Here is a 21,012-nt window from a genome sequence, read left to right as displayed (position 1 = left end):
TTCCCGTCATGGCTCAGTGGTTAATGAACCCAACCAGGATCCATGAGGACTTGGGTTCAATCCCTGGCCTTGCTCAGTGGGTTAAGGATCTGGCATGGCTGTGGCTGTGGTGTAGGCTGGCAGCTGTAGCTCCAACTTGACCCCTAGCCTGGGAACCTCCATATGCCGCAAGTGTGGCCCTAAAAAAATGGGGGGGGGGGAATGAGAAACAACTATGTTTATGTGAAGCAGTTATGTGTATTTACATACACTGAATGGAAAAAACGAAGTTGGGAATCAGACGCAGAATCTCATTTTTAACAGCCATAATCATGCCCCAGAACATAACCCAGAGGCATGTACACCACATCTTTAACCAGAAACCTCTGGAAAGTGGCATCTGGGGAGAGACAGGGAAGATCCTCAGGGAGGAAGAGGGAACTTTTTATTTCATATGCTCTGGCTTGCTAGAGTTTTGTTTTCCACTCCATAAAACGAAGCTGACCGGGGATGGACAGCGCTCCCCGCCCAGATTTCCCTGGAAAAGTGCTCATCTTCCTGAGCTCTGCCTTTCGTCTGGTCCTTCCATCTGGGCTCTTGCAGTCGCATTTTGTCTCCCTCTGTGTTCACCATTGCCAGTTGTTCCCACCTATCATTCCAGGCTTCCTGCCTCCATCTCCTTCCCTGTTCATGGATCAATGCCTAGATGGGTGGATGGATGCATGGGTGGATGGATGGATGCATGGATGGACAGACACGTGGGTGGATGGGTGGCTGCATGGACAAATCAATAGACTGATCCTCCCTGGTCCTACATTTCTTCCAGTTACTGCCCTGTCACTCTCCTTCCTTTATATCCCAACATCTCAAAACGTGTGCTCCTCTATTTCCCCACTTCCAAACCAGTCTGCAGCTCTCTCTAATACTGCATTTGGGACTTCCTTATCCCCTGGATTTCCCTGAGACTATTTCTGAAAGAGTTGGGAAGCACCCATCTGGCTCTGTGCTCCAAGATCCTTGGAGCCATACGAAGCCCCTACCACTGCTCTCATTTAGGGATGTGCTCTCCCATCAGGTGGGCCATGGTTCTGTCCTGCCCAGGCCTCGTAGCTCTGAATTTGCCTCCTTGCTACTCTCCTCTGCAAGGGCTGTTGGTCTTCTCACTGTGACCGGGACACTCCCTGGAGGGGCCACGGCCCGCTGATGCCCTCCAAGGGTGCAGTTTGCTAGCACTGAGAGCGTCTGAAGCTACCTTCTCATGGCCAGAAGCTGAACGTGCCCCTGGTCCCTGAAGGTGGGAGGACATTCTGGCCCCCCTGCTTCTGTCATTGCTGCGTGAGATGAGGCCCAAAGCGGCAGAAAGAGCTCTCTCAACAAACCACTCAGTTTTTCTTCCCAGACTCTATGCCCTACAAACCCCTTGGGGATGTCCAACAGTCACTCCCATCTCTGCATGTCCACGACCAACACACTGTCTGCCTCCAGACCCCATCTCCCCTTCAGGTCCCTTGGGAACAGGGAGAGAAGGTGCATGGGCAGGGATTGGGGCAGGGGCTGGGATGCTGAGTGCATCATGTCCCTAGTGATGTTCCCGAAGGGCAGCACTTGTGCAGAGGGCAACAGCTGGAAAATGAAAGTTGTATTCCTTCTCTGAGCATCCTCTAACAAGAGCAGGAGGAGCAAGCCGAGCCACGTGAAGATCTACCATGTAGTTGAGCCAGCAGATATACCTGGTCTCTCTACCATGAATCTCCAGAGATGTCTTTAAGTGTCTGATCTGGGTATGAGGCCATCTAGTACAGAAGGTCCTGGCCATCGGAAAAGGCCGAGAACCTCCCTGCCAAGGCTTCTGCAGGCTAGTTTTACCTCTCCAGCCATCGGGGAAGGAAGGGTGGAAGCTGGGTGGACCTTCGAGCCTTCTCCCTGGAGGGAGCACCCAGCTCTTTCCAAGCTTGCAGCCCAAGGGAGGGGAGACAAGAGGTTGGCAGGGTTCTTGCTGGGAGCACCCCTCCCCCTCAGGGGAGAAGGCGAGAGAAGAGACTCCCTTCTCCTGAAAGCTGTCCCCCTGACTGGCTCCTTTCTCTCAGTCACCACTAATTAAGTCCAATTCCTTTCCATGGAACGCATGAGGACCGGGTCTGGTCTTGCCTGCACTGCTGCCTGGTTCTAACTGGCCTCCCCACTGGCAGTTTTATAGCTAATGTTCTATTTTCTGATGCTGGGATGATCTTTTGTCGCATGACATCCTTCACTGGTTGCCTCTGTCAATGGAGTATGGAAGGGTCTCCTTGATCAGACCTATCCTGACACCAGATCGTCTCAACTTGCAGCCCCACCTCCATGCTACCACATGTGTGTGCCCTGCTCTCTCAGCCTATCTCACCTCCTTTGAGTGTCTTGACTGCAGCTTGCCTTTCATTCTCCAGGGCCCATTTACCCTTTTCTGTCTTCCTGGGTGTTGTTTTTCCTTCCTACTTTCTGTTCTGATTCATGGTCATCCTTAAAGTGTCAGGTCCACCATCACCTTCTCTGGAAGACTCCTCCCTGCCCTGGCACTGCCTGCTTCCTCCTCTGCCTTCTCTCTCCTATGTGCTGAATATTTATCAGTCATGCTGCCTAAACACTGCATTGTACTTTTTGTTTACACTTGTCTTTCAACTACACAGGGAGCTCCTTGGGGGAAGGAATCATGTTTTATTCATTTTATTTAATTCCTAGCTTGTAAAACAGAACTTGGCATGTATTACTATGACCTCAAAAAGTGGGGGGAAGGAGGATTTGTATGAATGAATGTGAATGTGCTTTTAAACTGTAAATTAACATACAAATGTTAAGTTCTTATAGTATCAATAGCATCCCAATGTAATCCATGAAATTTAGAGGCGGGTTTTGTACGAACAAATGACTACTTTCTAGAAAGGATGGAGGAGTTGGAGCAACTGAAAAAGATGCATTCTCTAAAATAAAGACCAAAAATCTTATATAGGAGTTAGATCAAATGGGTTTGGAATTTGGAAGTACTGACACAAAAACTAGTCCAAAAAGAGTAAGGCATAAAACCACAAGGTAGAATTTTGAAACGTGAGCAAGAGGATTTAGGAATAGAGGCTTTTTCATTTTGTTTCTACAATGTGACTATCTTTGAAAGAGAAAGAGTAGGAAAAAAATCTTATCAATGAACTTTATAGTTCTAAATAAATCTTTTTTTTCTTATGGTTTCTCTTCATTATTATGTTAGGTTATAATTTTTAAACATTTTAAATGTTATTTTAGAGGAAAAAGGGAACTAGGCACCAGGGCATGAACTTAGTTCTTTCAGGATGTCTTAAAGAAATAAATCAAGGTACCAAGGACATGGAGTTTGAATTCTGTCCCTGTTCTGGAAGTGTCCTTTCTCCAGCATCTCTGCTGGATGATTATCTTGACCAGAGCTTCTCAAACTGTCTGTGGTGAGGGGGTGTGTGTGTGTCTTCTTATCAGCCATACTATGACACTTTTGTAAAACACCACAAACAATGAATTGCTAGAAAAACAAAATAGAAGAAATCAGACATGCAAAATATAAGCCCCAATTTATCATTTGGTTCAATAAATATCATTCTGTCGAAATGCTGTAAAAATTTCGATGTGCTTACTCTTAAGTTCTGCGCTTATCTTGTTGTAGATCAAAAACAAAAAATTGGTGGAATTCCCATTGTGGCTCCGTGGGTTAAGAACCCAACTAGGAGTTCCCGTCGTAGCGCAGTGGTTAACGAATCCGACTAGGAACCATGAGGTTGCGGGTTCGGTTCCTTCGCTTGCTCAGTGGGTTAACGATCCGGCGTTGCTGTGAGCTGTGGTGTAGGTTGCAGATGCGGTTCGGACCCCGAGTTGCTGTGACTCTGGCGTAGGCCGGCAGCTACAGCTCCGTTTGGACCCCTAGCCTGGGAACCTCCATATGCCACGGGAGTGGCCCAAGAAATAGCAAAAAAAGACAAAAAAAAAAAAAAAAAAAAAAAAAAAAAAACCAACGAGTATCCATGAGGATTCAGGTTCAATCCCTGGCCTTGCTCAGTGGGTTAAGGATCTGGTGTTGCCACAAGCTGTGGTGTAGGTTGAAGATGTGGCTCAGATCTGGCATTGCTGTGCCTACAGCATAGGCTGGATACTACAGCTCTCATTCAACCCCTAGCCTGGGAACTTCCACATGCCACAGGTGCAGCCCAAAAAAGACAAAAAACAAAAACAAAAAAAAAGTAGTTTGCAAAGTGGTTCCTAGCCACACTCCAAATAGCACCGAGTTCAGCTTTTCTTGGATATTTTCCATCATAGATGGACATCACAGGAATGAAAAAGTTATTGAGAAGAGGGCACTTGTTCAGAGCTTAATGATGAAGCTGTTAAGGGCATAGATTGAGCGGAAAAGAAATACTTTTCGGTAAAATTTATAGTAGTATAATAAAAAAAATGTCAAGTGGTATAACGCTCTTTTGCGCGTATGTCCTCCTATATCTTCCCCCACCCCCCCAATGGAGAGACTTCTCTGATTCTCTTGGAGGATAGTTGTTTTCAGTACAAAAGTTTTACATTGGTCTTTCATCGTTAGCTGTAGGGTAGCCATAGGTGCTGACATCAAGCCAATAAAATTAATAAGCTGCGTGACAGACTCTAATAAATTTCATTGGCTTCTTGACTCTGTCATTTGAGCACAGAGTGAACTGTTATTATTATCAAACCTCTCATTTTGGCTTCAGATGATTACAGCTGCTAATACATTGCATGCTACAGTACTTTTCCGTCCCTGATTTAGGGTTAAAGTATCATATTTAAAAGACTTAATTATGAGGCGGGGGGTGGGGGGAGGCACACGTTGTGGCTCTATGGCTTTGATCTGTTTTCTAGAGTGGCCAGCAAAAATTTGGACTCCTGACGATCTATTTTCCCAACCATTTCAGAAACAAGCAGCTTTTGAAACTGAGTTTCTCTACCCCAGACTCTGGAGTTCTGCAACTCTTTCATTTGGAGATGGGCCATCTTCTGTTGGAAGGGCGCCATGGCTTTTTGTCTCTAACCCCAGATGAAATTCTTCAACCCTCTTAACTCAGTCTTTCCCTGACATGAAGCATTTAGTGTCAGATTTCTGCAAATAAGCCAGCTTCACACTTGAAGTGGGAAAAAGGATTCTTCCTTTTCTCTTTAAACCCCGTTGCAGCTGGCCAGGTAAATCTGGCATGCTCTTGTTATCTCCATCCCAACCTTCACGCTGCCGTTTGGTGTGACTCACACCTGCCGGTAGCCTTCTGTTTTACTTTAAATTTCAGACTTGTTTATAGCCTTCCGTTTTACCTTCTTAATTTTACGTAGGATGTGCCCTTTTAAAATGTGGATCAAAGCACTAAGCAACTATTAAATATAAGCATTTAAGGCAGTTAGATATTAGCCCATCTTTTTATAGCATGTGTAATTTTATGAGTACACTTTTTTAGGAGGTCTATTAGATTTACACTTGGTGGTGTTCAAAATGCAGTCTTACTTCCGTTCTGGGATTCTTCAGCATTTCTTATTTGAGTATCAGCGCTATAGCCTATGCAGACATTTAAGCTCCTTGTAATTGTTCCATTCATAAAAGTAAGGATGTTGTGGGTTTTTCATGGCAATTACATGTAAACCTTACGAGTCTAATTTCTTATGGAGATGACCACTTTCTTAAGCAGACAAGATGTTACCGCCAAGCCTGTTAAAACATAAAAAGGCTTATGAACCTCAATTCATGCATGACAGCAATTTCAGCATTCAAGAACCAGAATGGTAAATTACTTAGCGCAGTCTGTGCAACGTGCTACCGAGAACGTTACAGACGAAGCCTGACCTGTTTTTTCACTTGAGGAACATGAAGGGCAGGAGAGGATGGCTGTGACTTAATGACAGATAAAAGCAACAACTATCTGATGCTTCTTATATTTCGCCTTCTCCTTTCACTCCTTGCGCCTAAATACCATTGTGTTTGCCGCTGGCCTTTGGAATGCGGTTGAGGGCTGGGATTTTCACGGTCTGGCTGACTTTTCACAGGGTCACTTCCCCAAGTGCTGCAGAGCTCAGGGTGACATTCGGTTGGGAGCCATCCTGCATTGTTCAGCCCAGGGCGGTGGACTGGATTTATTTTTGATTGTACGTTATTTCAGCTGTTTTCACTTTTTTCCTTATTGTTTTCTCGCCTCCTACAGAGTTCTCTTTTCAAGCCTGGCTGGGGGAAGGGGGACCACTCTGCTCTGGACTCAGCACGCAGGGCAGAGAGCAGTTTTCCCGTCTCTCAGCAGTGCAGGCAGCTCCTAAGCCTCGTGCATTTAACCCCCTCTGCGTCGGAACCCAAGTTAGCGCTCTTGAGAGTTGTTTCCAGGTTAAAATAGATAAAAATCATTTCAAAGTTGTCCTTTGGCCTACTGGATAGCAGAAGTGAGTTCCGTGCTTTTTTTATTTTATTTTATTTTTCCTTTTGAGGGCCACACCCGTGACATATGGAGGTTCCCAGGCTAGGGGTTGAATCCAAGCTGTAGCTGCCAGCCTATACCACAGTCACAGCAACTCAGGATCAGAGCCGAGTCTGTAACGTACACCACAGCTCACAGCAACATTGGATCCTTAACCCACTGAGCAAGGCCAGGGATGGAACCCGAGTCCTCACAGATCCTAGTCAGGTTCATTAACTGCTGAGCCACGAAGGGAACTCTGCTTCTTTTACTTTAAAAAGTGGGTTGTTGTTTTCTTTTAAACTGATATTTGAGGATAAATTTAGTTCTATACTTTAGCAATAGGTAGCATTCTGGGTAAGGAGTTCCCTTTGTGGCCCAGCAGGTTAAGATCCCAACATCGTGTCTGTGAGGATGCAGGTTCGATCCCTGGCTTCCCTCAGTAGGTTAAGGATCCAATATTGCCATGAGCTATAGTGTAGGTCACAGATACAGCTCGGATCTGGCGTTGCTGTGGCTGTGGTGTAGGCCGGCAGCTGCAGTTCTGATTAGACCCCTAGCCTGGGAACTTCTATATGCCGCAGATGTGGCTCTAAAAATAAAATAAAATAAAAGGTTTTGTGTAAAACAACTCTATCACATTTCAGAATTTTTATTTCTGATTCCCCACTGTATGAATTTTGGAGTATCTTTTATCATATAAATCAGTTAAGGCAACAGTGGGCAATGTTGTTATGCTGACTCTCTGCCTTTTTTGGAAACTGGGGTCCTTCCCTCTGGGGACGCTCCGATACATTTTCAGCACAAATACATTAAGGTACACTGCACTCTTTCTCCTTGCTCAAACTCCCTGATCTGTAAGTAGGGAGGTATTATCATTCTTAATAAAAGAGTCTATATTCTCATAGTTGAGTTAACGAGCACATTAATATAATACCTACTTCAAACAACCCTGGAAGATTCCTTTTGCATCGCTAAAGAACACTTGGCAAAGCCGGGAATGTTTAAGACATCCTCCTCATTGATTTCACAGGATTACCTTGACTGCATCAAGGACCAAACGAAACTTCCTCTGGGCACGGAAGAAAGATCAGCCCTCTTTGGAAACATCCGGGATATCTACCATTTTAATAGGTAAGTTAATACGCAAAACATTGTTCTCACATAAGAATGTTATGAATTTTTCTCCAATCAATATGGCCCAAGAAAACCACCTGAAATACCTGACCCAATGTCATCAATTTTTGTGGCTCTCATACTGTGAAGTCTTCTACCTGGAAACATCCTTGTTTGTATATGAGTCTCATATTTATTCAAAATCCCATCCTGCTCCATCCTCCTGACTCAGAGAAGAGACCTGTTTGCCCTAACAGGGCAGAGGCATCCAAAAATACATGCTGGCTCTGTCCCCAGCATCCTTTCCTTCGCTGGATTTTTCTAAAAATTTCCTTCTGCCTAGGGAATGGGTAGAAGAGAGTTAACACACCGTAAAAACTTTAAGCATAACAGATATTTATTCAGATTAATTAATAATTAAAATTTATGGAGTTCCCGTCGTGGCTCAGTGGTTAACGAATCTGACTAGGAACCATGAGGTTTCAGGTTCGATCCCTGGCCTCGCTCAGTGGGTTAAGGATCCAGTGTTGCCATCAGCTGTGGTGTAGGTTGCAGATGCGGCTCAGATCCCAAGCTGCTGTGGCTCTGGTGTAGGCTGGCGGCTACAGCTCCGATTAGACCCCTAGCCTGGGAACCTCCATATGCCGTGGGAGTGGCCCTAGAAATGGCAAAAAGATAAAAATAAATAAATAAAATTTACAATGTTTATTATTTTTTTATTTTTTTATGTTACTCAATGAATTTATCACATCTGGAGTTGTATAATGATCATCACACTCCAGTTTCACAGGATTTCCATCCCACAGCTCAAGCACATCCCCCTACCCCTCAAAGTGTCTCCTCTGGAGACCATAAGTTTTTCAAAGTCTGTGAGTCAATATCTGTTCTGCAAAGAAGTTCCGTCTGTCCTTTTTTCAGATTCCACATGTCAGTGAAAGCATTTGATGTTGGTGTCTCATTGTATAGCTGACTTCATTTAGCATGATAATTTCTAGGTCCGTCCATGATGATAAAAATGCTGGGATTTCATTCCTTTTAATGGCTGAGTAATATTCCATTAAAAATTACAATGTTTAATTCAAATATGTATTCAACACCTATTATGTAGCAGGCACTGGGCTTAGAAAATTACTGTGGTGAACAAAACAGACCTGGAGCTGAAGAGAATGGGGCAAGTGAATCAGTTATTATAATAAGTTGTGGTACTTCTTGGAAGACCAGGGAGTTGGCAGGTTAAGAGCCTGGACACTGGTTTTCAACATACCTGTGTTTGCATCCCAGCTGAACTATGTGTGTATTCTTCGGGGTGTTTTAAACAAAATACAGATGTTCAGTAACTTAGGATGGTTCAACTCCTGATTTGTTTGACTTTGCAAAGGTGTGCAAGCAAGCTATGATCAACAGAATGGTACTTCAGAAAATTTGTTTTAATTTTTTTATTAATGTGCAGTTGATTTACAGTGTTCTGTCAATTTCTGCTATACAGAAAAGTGACCCAGTCATTCATATATACACACACACACACATTCTTTTTCTCATATTATCTTCTATCATGTTCTATCGCAAGTGATTGGATATAGTTTCCTGTGCTATATACAGGGGTCCTATGTAGAGCAGGACCTCATTGCTTATCCATTCTAGATGTAAATGACCCCAAACTCCCCGTCCATCCCCGTCACTCCCCCCACCCCCTTGGCAAGCACACGTCTGTTGTCTATGTCTGTGAGTCTGTTTCCATTCTGTCGATAGGTTCATTTGTGCCACATTTTAGATTCCACATATAAGTGGTATCATGTGGTCTTTGTCTTTCTCACTTCCTTCACTTAGGGTGAAAATCTAGTTGCACCCGTGTTGCTGCAAATGGCATCATTTTGTTCTTTTCTATGAAGAGTAGTATTTCACTGTGTATATGCCATACTTCAAATTTTATTTTATTCTATTTTGTTTTATGTTCTGTTATTTGGGGGGGGGTTGCATACTTCAAATTTCACATTTTGATCTTTTCCTGGGCAACACACTGCAGCTCCCAGTCAGACCCACCAGCACAAGGGTAAACAACCAATACACTTATAACTGCTCCACTTTTCACATTCAGTACAGTAGTCAATACACTTCTCAAGATATTCAACCCTTTGCTCTAAAAAGAGGCTTTGTGTTTGATTTTGCCCAACTGTAAGCTAACAGATGTGTTCTGAACCTGTTTAAGGTAGACGAGGCTAAGCTTTGATGTTCAGTAGGTTACACACATTAAATGTGTTATGATCTTCTCAACTTACCATGGGTTTATTAGGACATAGCCCCAGCATCAGTGGAGGAAGATGGGTAGAATAACTGACTCCCTCATTTCAAGTCTTTGCCCAAATCTTCCTTTTCTCAGTGATACTTAACCCGGCACCCACGCGCACACCTGACCTGTTTACTTTCTCTTTTTCTCCTGGCATTTGGCAATTTCTAACATAGCCTCTGATTGACTTTTCTATGATGTCTGTTGTTTCTTTCCTCCCCACTCCCACTCACAGAACATTCCCTAAAGGCAGGGATCTCTCGGTTTTGTTCTACCCAAGTGCCTTAAACACTGTCTGGCTTATAGGACCCTCCAAACTTTTGTGGCCTAAAGGAACAAAAGTCATCAATAGGAGAGTCCACCTCGTATGGGGATGGTGACACTTCGGTGAGCTGATAGACCTGCAGTGGCGAGCTCAAGGCCAGCACACAGTAAACAGACACCAGCATATTAACCTGGGGTGGCATTGATTTTGTTATAGTAAAAAGTTTTAAAACACCCCATCATTGCGTGACTCAACCACAGTGCGGATTGTAAGTCCTGTCCTCTTGGCTTACTGCAGTCAGTGCATGGGCACTCCTTGAGGGGAAAAGCCACATCTCCTCTGCCATTGCTTGTGTCCCTGGAAGGCCCTAACTCCTAGCACAAGCCTCTGGGAGACACGTTTGTTGAATTACATCGAGTCGTCTCGGTTTCAAAGCCTGAGCTATGAAAAATGCCCGTGTTGCCACATCTCTTTCATCTGGCCCAGCAGACTTTGAAGACCAATTTGCACGTCTCAGGACAGTGGTTCTCCACACGGGCTACACGCTGACATCACCTGGGAAGCACTGTGTCCTGTTGTGTGTTTTAATATGATGAATCCTACCCCAGAAGTTCGGATTAATTGGTCCAGGGTGGGGCTAGAGCATCAGGGTCTTTTAAAAGGTGTTCCTAACGTGCCGCTGTGGCTGAGAAACAGTCTAGAGAAAATACACCCCATAATAAGAACATAGAGAAAGGGCATAAAAAATGGACTTGGGGGATTTCGATTCCGCGAGTGCATTAGTGATGTGCTGGTGTTAGAGTGGGCTTCCACTTGGCAGTCGCTGAGGGTACAAATCCCAGGACCCCCAGACCGCTTTCCCCACCCAGAGTCCAGCAATGGCACTGTAACCCGAAAAGAGGAACCAGGCTTGGATGCTGGGAGGCCTTGGCCTCAGCCTTCTGGTGGGTTGGCTCTAGGCTGACTGTTTATCCAGTGCTTACTCCATGCCAGAGGCCATAGAGCTTTATGTGCCTTATCACCTTCTATAAGTCTGGGCTTCTCTGACTCCAGCCCCAGGCATTTAGCCTTTAACCAGAGCATGCCTTTTATAAATCCTCGGCTTCATACTGTAGATGAGTTGATTTCAAAGGTACAACCATCTGGCAAATCTATGGTTAAGGCTGGAAATAATTTGAAAATGTCTGTTATTAGTTCAGGTCCAAGTTTGTCAAACATAATATAATACTATTGTGCCCAACTAAGCAAGATTTAAATCTATGAAATGAAAGAGGGCAAAAAGAAAATGGTTTGGGGAGTTCCCGTCGTGGTGCAGCAAAAACAAATCTGACTAGGAACCATGAGGTTGCAGGTTCAATCCCTGGCCTTGCTCAGTGGGTTAAGGATCCGGCGTTGCTGTGAGCTTTGATGTAGGTCACAGATGTGGCTCGATCTGGCATGGCTGTGGCTGTGGCTGGCAGATGTAGCTCTGATTCAACCCCTAGCCTGGGAATCTCCATATGCCGCAGGTGCGGCCCTAAAAAGCAAAAAAAAAAAGAAAAAAAAGAAAACGATTTTATGCTGGCTTGAAAAATTCAACCAATTAGATTTTTTTTTTTCCGGGAAGTATTTCCAAAATATAGGAAAGTGTAGAGTAATATGATAAAGGCTCATGAAGCACCCTCACTCTATCAAGGCCTTCCCTTCTGCCATATTTGTTTTAGAAACTCTTTAAAGCATAAAGGCCTCACCAATAATGCTGAATCCCCGATAACAGCCCCTCCCAGCTGCGTCCTGCTCTGCGGAGAATGGCTCAGTGATGTGCTGGTATACCAGTTCTCCAGGGTGAGGACGGGGGAGGTAGAATCTGGGATTTACAGTGTTTGCCAATTTCCATGGTGCCAAGACTCCCATCACTGCAGATTTCAAGTTTATCACTGAACATGAAATTAGAAAGCAATGTACGGAATTAGCAAAAGAAAGCAAGTATAATCTGGCTCAAAATACCACTACAACTAGACTTGGTGTTTCATTCCCAAGCATGATTTTGTTGCCATGACTTATATATGTAAGTATTTATTTAAAATGTGTAACACACTTTGGCTTATTGAAATTTTTGTGTCAATCCTTTACAATTTTTTTTCACTCAACCTTGCTTAGATTATCAGGTTATTAAGCTTGAGATTATAGCTCTACTTGTTTATTTTCACTGTGATGTAATATTCCATTGGGAGATATATTACCTTGCATTTTGCCGGTTGCAGTGGGACTGGGCTTCTTCTCTTGGTTTTTTTTTGGCCATTTTGATTTCTTCTGTGAATTTCTGGCTCATATCCATTGTCCATTTTTCTGTCAGGATGTTACTTTCCTTTATGGTTGTATAGGAATTCTTGCCTGGAGGACTTGTTGGATTACGTGAGTTGTAATCCTCCCCTCATACGAGACTTGTCTTTTAACTTTAATTATGGTTTCTTTGAAAAGTAGTTATAAAATTCAAAAGTTTGACTACACTAAATAAATGCTATTTTTATAGTATGTGGATCTTGCATTTGTTTTAAAAATATCTCCAATCAGTTCATAAATATACTCTATTTTTTTCCTAAAAGTCTAAACCTTTTGCTTTTCACATATGTCCTTAATCTGACTAAAAGTGATGGAAGTATGGTGTGAGGAAGGCCAAATCTTCATTTTCATATGGCCAGCTAATTGTCCCATGACCACGGGTTGAAAAGTTCATCCTGATTGTTGTAATTCCACATTCCTCCCAAGTGAAGTTTATATGTGTGGACCTGTTTCTGGACTCTGTGTTGTTGGTTTTGTTGCTTTTTGGGGTTTTTTTTTTTTTTTTTTTTTTTTTTTTTTTTGCTTTTATGGAAGTTCCCAGGCTGAGGGGCAAACAGAGCTACAGCTTCTGGCCACAGCCATGCCAGATCCAAATCACATCTTCGACCTACAGCGTAGCTCATGGCAATACTGGATCCTTAACCCACTGAGCAGGTCCAGGGATCGAACCCACATCCTCATGGATACTAGTCGGGTTCCTTGTTGCTCAGCCACAGCAGGAATTCCTGTGTTTTGTGGGGTTGGTCTCTTTCTCCATCCTTACTCCACACCACATTGTCTTAATTATTAAGCCCACATTGCTCTTCCTCCACACTGGCTTAGCATTTCTTAACTCTTTGCACTGTCACGTGAATTTTTTTTTTTTTTTTTTTGCGGTATTTTATAAAGTTCCATGAAGAATTCTGTTGGGACTTTTATTGGAATTAGATTTAATTTAGAGATTAATTTTGGCAGAATTGATACATGACAATATTGAGTTATTCTGTCTGTAAACATATCTCATCAATCAAGCTTTTTTTAATATCCGATAACAATGTCTTATAATTTATCCATCACATTCTTACACGTAAATTTTAAAACACTTAATTTTTTGGCCACAGCTATGGCATGTGGACATTCCCAAGCCAGGGACTGAACCCACGCCACAGCAGTAACTAGAGCTACAACAGGGACAATGCCAAATTCTTAACGTGCTGAGCCACCAGGAAACTCTCTAAAAACTATTTTTTTTTTTTGTTATCTTGGCTTTCTGTTTTTAAATTAGCTATTACTGTCATGTGGAAATGCTTTTGATTTTTATGTAGATACTATATCCAACTCACTTTCTAAAGAATCCCAACAGTTCTAACAATGGCTTATAGATATTTTTGAATTTTCTTTGTAGAGTGGTGTCTGAAAATGAGAATTTGTCTTCCTTTGCAGTTCTTCCACCACTTAATTTTTTTTCTCGTCTTACTGCTTTGCGTAAATCTTCCTATACAATGTTGATTAGATGTTGGCACTCTTAGTGCCTTTCTGACATTATCAGGATGGCTTTGACTGTTTTATCTTAAGAATGGTGTTTGGGAGTTCCCGTGGTGGTGCAGAGGAAATGAATCCGACTAGGAACTACGAGGTTGCGGGTTTGATCCCTGACCTTGCTCAGTGGGTTAAGGATCCAGTGTTGCCATGAGCTGTGGTGTAGGTGGCAGACAAGGCTCGGATCCCGTGTTGCTGTGGCTGTGGTGTAGGCTGGCAGCTGTAGCTCCGATTGGACCCCTAGCCTGGGAACTTCTATATGCTTTGGGTGTGGCCCTATAAAGAAAAAAAAAAAAAAAAGAATGATGTTTGTTCTGAGATTTAGATAGACATTTGTTTCTATTTTGCTAAGATGTTATGTGAATGAATGTTGAACTTTATTGAACATTTGATTCTTTAAGAAAATTAGCATATGATTTTTCCTCCTTGTATTCTTAATTTGGTCAATTACATTAATAGGCCTTCAGATTTGCATCATAAAATAAACCCTACCTGGATATGATATTTTATATGTTTATGCACTTATGAGGTTGCTGTGTGGTTTTTTAAGAATTTTTTGTGCATATTCATAAATGACAGCAATGCAGGATTTCTTTCCTTGTACTGTCTTTGTTCCATTTGGGCATATTACTAGATTTAAGTTGTTATTTCACAGAATCTCCCAAATGAAATGTTGTGGAATACAATTGAGATTTCATTTTTGTTTTCTTTTTTGTAGTCAGACCTTTCTCTTATAATCCCTACGATACCCTAGAAATTTAAGACTCTGGTTTGGTGTCTGGAAGGAATTCCCAAATGGTCAGAAAACTAGGTCAGTTAAAAGAAATAATTTTCCCCATTTTTAACTTGCCCTAAATTCCCAAAACCTTTTTTTTTTTTTTTTTTTTTTTTTGCCACTCTGTGGCATATGGAGTTCCTGGGCCAGGATCAGATCCCAGCCACAGTTGCCACCTACACTGCAGCTTCAGCAATGCCAGATCCTTTAACCCCTGTGCCAGGCCAGGGATCAAAGCTGTGACCTGGCACTGCAAAGACACTGCCAATCCCACTGCAACACGGTGAGAACTCTTTTTTTCCTAACTGCCAATTAAAGAATAAATATCAATTATTTTTACACAGCATCCATGTCTCAGAACAGAGAAGGGTGATCTAAAATGTAATTTGAATCTTTAAGAGTGAGAAGTAGAGACTGTTCCTCCATATTGGAATTCTATTTTTAAATTATTTTAAAAAATCTTGTAAACCCTCTTCCTTCTTCAAAAGATGAGTATAAATTTTTCTTTTTCCTTTAACCCTCTCTCTTAATTTGGTAAAACTATATTTAATCCCTACCGTATGTGGAACACTGGGCTGCATCTAATAGAATAAGGATGATTGATATGATTGTGTAGCAGAGGCACTAAGTCATGTCATCAAGGAATGAACCAAATTTCTTGAGAACTCTGGAACATGCAGGTAGTTTTGTCTGAGGGAGCTAGGGAAAGCTTTGCAGCGCAAGTAACCTAGGTCAGCCAAAAATTTCTTTGGACCATGCATTTTTTTCTTCCTTAAAATATAATCAAGAAAGCAAATCATGGGATACATATACCAATAAAAGGAGGGGCAGTTATCTTTTGGTGCATTTTCATACCACCACAGTGTCTTCAATGACTGCACAATGGTAGAGACATATTTTTACCCACAGGCCTTTTTGAAGTAGACTTTTCAAGGTCAGTGCTAAAGTATCAGTGACGTGAATGGAGCATTTGGTGCTGTTAACCTCACCCCATTTTCTGTTTCCTCAATTACGTGTGCCTCTGTGGATGCAGCAAGTTCAAAGGCCAGCTGATCTAGCTGAGTAGGAGGGGAAAGGAAGTGGCTCTTAGAGTCTATTGCAGACAGGAAAGGGAGAGGCCCCGTTCCTGGATCTTGTTCAGTGGAAGGCAGTAGAATCTTCAAGGTCACATCACAGTTCTCAACTTCAAGTTCACATCAGTGGTCAGAGACGCTCTTACGTGGAATAGGTTCTGTGAAAGAGAACAGCGTTTCCTCTCCTTGCCCAGCCAAACAAGGGACTTGAACTCAAGTGAGAAATCTTATCTTCTTTCTCAGCCTCCTCCTCAAAAGGGGGGAAATATTTGGAACAGTTACTCTGCGGAAAAAGAAAATGCCCAAAACTGCAGGTAGAAAGACTCTCATTTTTGCTTTGACGACAGGACACAGTCTATGAGTCACTCCCTGCTGATGTGCTTGCGAAGGAATTGTTCATTAGTTACACAGATGCCATGAGAAACCTCGTCTCCACCCTGCTAGGCCGTGACTCTAGAAGGACATCTGTTTGCTGGTCTTTATGGGAGTCCCTTCAGAGGCTGAGAGCCCACATTCCATGGCTCCATCTGTGTTCCTGTAGGACATGGGGATGTTCGTTTCTAGTTCGCCGTCCTCTCTGCCTCCCACCCTCACTGTTCTTCACCAAATGCCAGACACAAGGGCTTCTTTTTTGTACCTCCCACAAGGGCACGCCAGGCTCCTTCTGTCCTAGACTCCCTACCAATTTCTTAAATGACTTCCTCTTCCAACGCTCCCCACACATCAGAGAGCATCCACGGCTGCTCCAGGGTTTGCCCTCCCCACCCAGCCTCCGTCACCCTCTCGACATTGTCCCCTTATTTCCTGCATAACACGTAGCACAGTGTCACACTCTGCTGGGTTTTGTTTTTCAATAAAACCATTGCTTTCCTCTTTTTCCCATCAACATTCTTATGAAGCAGTATTGTACTATGGTGTGTCTATGGGTAAAAGAATGAAATTTCACTTAGTTTTTAATTTTATTTTATTACGTAATAACACTTGAGATCTACCCCCTTCAATTTTTAAGTGTTGAGTTCATTGCAATTCACTTAGATGCAGCGTGTTACAGCAGATCACTAGAACTTACTCAACTTGTTTAACTGAAACTTCACGCTTGTTAGTTAGCAATTCCTCCATTTACTCCTGTCTCCCAGCCCCTGGTAACCACCATTCGACTATGCAATTCTATGAGTCTGACTCTTTCAGATCCCTCATAGAATCATGCAGTATTTGTCCTTCTGTGACTGACTTATTTCACTTAGCATAATGTCAAGGTTATGTTGACACAGAATTCCCTGTGGTTTTTTTTTAAGGCTAAATAATATTTCACTGTGTATATATATTTTCTTTATTCATCTTTACCCCTTCGTGGACATTTTGGCTATTGTGAATACTTCCTCAGTGAACACGGTAGTGCTAATAACTCTTCGAGATCCTGATTTCAGTTTTTTGGATAAATAGCCCAAAGCTGGATTGCTGGATCTTATGATAGTTCTACTTTTCATTTTTTGAAGAACCTCCATGCTGCTTTTTCCATCATGGCTGCACCATTGTGCATTCCTACCAACAATGTCCCACCCAGGATTCCAATTCCTCACATCCTTGCCACATTTGTTGTCTTTGGTTTGATATCGTGTTGTCTGGGTCTTCAGTTATCCACGCTTATCACCCCTTGCCCTATGGTGATCAGAGCATCATCGCCATGGGACAGAGCCCTCATCCATGCTCTTCACCCCATCACCTCGGGGCCTAAGCAGTGCCTGGCACAGGAGGCTTTCAGTAATTGCCGTGTTGAATGGAGGGCAAATGAGGCGATCGGCCAACTGTATCATGATGCTTGCTCTGATGACAGGAGCATGAAAGAAATCCAGTGACTTCCCCGTCACTGTTTCCACTTTCAGTGTGTGTATCCTATTTTAGAAAAGGGTTTAAAGGAAAGCTGGCCCGGTGACTCACACAAGGCCTCCCAGGCAGCCAGGACCAGGCGGAAGACACCATGGTACAGAGTCTAGCCCTCAGCTTTCTTGAATCGGTCAGGAAATAAATCTTTCAAGAGATGTGTTTATAATAGAGTGTGGGACTGGGATTCAAAAGCCCTGATACCAACCCTAGCTAAGGCCATTAATTATTAGGTAAGCCACCTCCCTTTTAAGAGCCACGGTTTCCTCACCTTAAAATTAGGTGCAGGAACTGGAACGTGTCTGAGTTCCCTCCCAGCTCTGTGGTTCTTGAGCAATGAATGCCATTCATTTACAGGTGAGCTACACCTAGAGCCTGGGTATGTACCCTGAGGCACTTCCTCCTACCAGCAGATCCAATCTGAGAAGAAATCAAAGCTCAGAGGGGAGCTTGATGAGCATAACACTGAGAACACAGGAAGTTAAATATTGTCAAGGAGTACTTCTCTTAAACTTGAGAAGTAACTGATGGATTCTGCTCAAAATTCTTTTCTGCTCAGAAAGAGGATTTATATTGACAGACCTAGATACAAAACCTACATCCAAGGCACTCCAGCACTCCATCCTCCCGCAATAAAAAACATTGGCCCAGAAATGTTGCAGCTTTAGCTGTTTTGTTGTTTTGTTTTGTTTTGTTTTTTGTCATTTTAGGGCCGCACCTGTGGCATATGAAAGTTCCCAGGCTAGGGGTCGAATCAGAGCTGCAGCTGCCAGCCTGCGCCACAGCCACGACAACATGGGATCCGAGCCACGTCTGCAACCTACACTACAGCTCACTGCAATGCTGGATCCCCAACCCACTGAGCGAGGCCAGGGATAGAACCCACATCCTCATGGATACGAGTCAGATCCTAACCCACTGAGCCACAGAGGGAATTCCTAGCTGTTCTTTTTCTTTGACTTTCTTTTTTTCTTCCTCCAGTGTTTAGATCCCAATGATTAGATTTCTACTAGCTTTAATTTAATCATACCCGTCTGTCTATAAAAGACATTGATATAAATGTCAGGACTGTATTTTCCAAACTAAAAATAAACTTTAAAAGAGTAATTTTTATAGGAATGTTAGGAAAAGGAAATTGGAACCGTCTTGAAATCGTGCATTGGTAAATGTTCCTTTCAAAGTGCAAGAAGGATCAGTGGATGTTAATGTAACAGAATCTAGTTATGGTATAGTTTCACCCTCCAACAAACCTCCATGAAACTACCACTTGTTTGAGTCTCAGTGTGTTATCAAAGATAGACTTCCATGAAAATACTCTTCCCTTTTCCAGAGAGAGATCTCTGGGAGGCTGCTGAATGCAGAGCAGATACGAGCATCCGTCTGTGTTCTGTTATAGTAGACATTCGAGATTGGCTGAAATGTAAAACAGTGCTACTCTTCGCACTAAGTTTTGTGTTGTTTTATAAAACGATTTTTCATAAAAAGTTCTTTATACTAGCATTACTAAACTTATAATGAAATGAATTGATCTTTTAAAATTATATAGCAGTCTTAATTTCTAGTACATATTGATATAAATCATATAAAGAAATTTTAAGAGGAAAACAAGTCTTGACAGTAAACGTTTGAGAACCACTGCCTTGAGTGAGGAACACTCTGAAAATTTTCTCTTCTGTGCAGCGTTTATGGTCTGCATTGCGGTGTCTCGTCTTCAAATAGGGAAGAACAGGAGTTCCTGTCGTGGCGCAGTGGTTAATGAATCCGACTAGAAACCATGAGGTTGCGGTTGGTCCCTGGCCTTGCTCAGTGGGTTAACCATCCGGCGTTGCCGTGAGCTGTGGTGTAGGTTGCAGACACAGCTCGGATCCCGCGTTGCTGTGGCTCTGGCATAGGCTAGTGGCTACAGCTCCGATTCAACCCCTAGCCTGGGAACCTCCATATGCCGCGGGAGCGGCCCAAGAAATAGCAAAAAAGACCAAAAAAAAAAAAAAAAATAGGGAAGAACAAACAAAGATCCCCAGATATTTGGGGAGAGCCTTGAACATGAACGACACAAGCCGAAATAGTCAGAGAAAAGGTAGTTCAGAGAGCAGAAAGCAGGACAGATAAGTTCAAAATAATCACCATCTTCACCTCCTCCTTGAAAATAAAAGAAGGTTTTTGCATCCCTAAGAATAGAAACATCCAAAGAGCATGGAAGGAAATTTATAGTATGAAGCTAAAAATTACAGTTTGAAACTAAAAATCTGATAATGCAAATGAAAAAATTTCAGTAGAAGGGATAGAAAACAAAGATGAAGCCTCTCAGAAGATAGAACAGTATCAAGGAGTTCCCTTTGTGGCCCAGCAGAAACAGATCCACCTAAGAACCATGAGGTTGTAGGTTTGATCCCTGGCCTCGCTCAGTGGGTTGAGGATCCGGCGTTCACCGTGAGCTGTGGTATAGGTCGTACGTGTGGCTCGGATCCCACGTTGCTGTGGCTGTGGCATAAGTCGGCAGCTGTAGCTCCAATGTGATCCCAAGCCTGGAGCCTCCATGTTCTGCGAGTGTGGCCCTAAAGAAAGAAAAAAAAAAAAAAAACAGTAAAGAAGATGGAAAATAAGAGAGGAAGAATAAGAAAGATTAGTGCATATAATCCAAGGAGGGGAGGAAATATCAAAGCCATGATGCAAGAGCAGAGGTTCTTTAACTTCTTAGTCCTAGGATCTGTACGTGCATAAAAATTACTAAGTGCCCCAAAGCTTTCTTGTTTATAGTTTTTTTTGTTTACCATGATAGAAATTACAATTGAGAAATTGCTAAAATAGCAATGTATTTGCTAACAATAATAAACCCACAAATTTCTAGAAAAATGTTGTACTCCTCCTAACATTTTTGGTGTGTTGGAATGCTTTACATTTTTACTAATCTTTTTACTGTTTGACTTTTTAGAAGACAGCTGGATTCTTTCTTGTTTCTGCTTTCCATCTGTGCTATCCCAGGTCATGTAGCCTCTGGAAAGACCACTGTACTCTCATGAGAGAATAAAAGTAAAAACTCCGAGAGTGTCAAAGTATTTTTTATGAAAATAGTGACGTTATGGAGATCTCAACAACCCAGGGATCAGAGTTCCTTCCCACTGTGGCACGATGGGATTGGTGGTGTCTTGGGAGCACTGGGACACAGGTTCAATCCCCAGCCTAGCGCAGTGGGTTGAGGATCTGGCATTGCTGCAGCTGTGGCTTAGGTCGCAACTGTGGCTTTGATCTGATCCCTGGCCTGGGAACTCTATATGCCACAGGGTGGCCAAAAAAAAAAAAAAACCAGGGATCATTGTGAGAACTGATGCTCAAAAATATTCTCCAAATATTCA

At 42.8% G+C, this 21,012-nt stretch overlaps 1 protein-coding gene across 1 annotated transcript in view; it reads left to right on the top strand.

The window, feature by feature from the left end:
* PLEKHG1 (pleckstrin homology and RhoGEF domain containing G1) overlaps positions 1 to 21,012 on the top strand; it is a 246,591-nt gene that overhangs the window by 172,223 nt on the left and 53,356 nt on the right. The window contains 1 exon segment of the mRNA XM_021086797.1: positions 7,459 to 7,559. Coding sequence (XP_020942456.1) covers positions 7,459 to 7,559 — 101 coding nt within the window.

Source organism: Sus scrofa, chromosome 1 (genome assembly GCF_000003025.6).
Source record: "Sus scrofa isolate TJ Tabasco breed Duroc chromosome 1, Sscrofa11.1, whole genome shotgun sequence".
NCBI lineage: Eukaryota > Metazoa > Chordata > Mammalia > Artiodactyla > Suidae > Sus > Sus scrofa.
The sequence above is the reverse complement of the archived record's forward strand: the minus strand, read 5'-3'. Positions and strand labels throughout refer to the sequence as shown.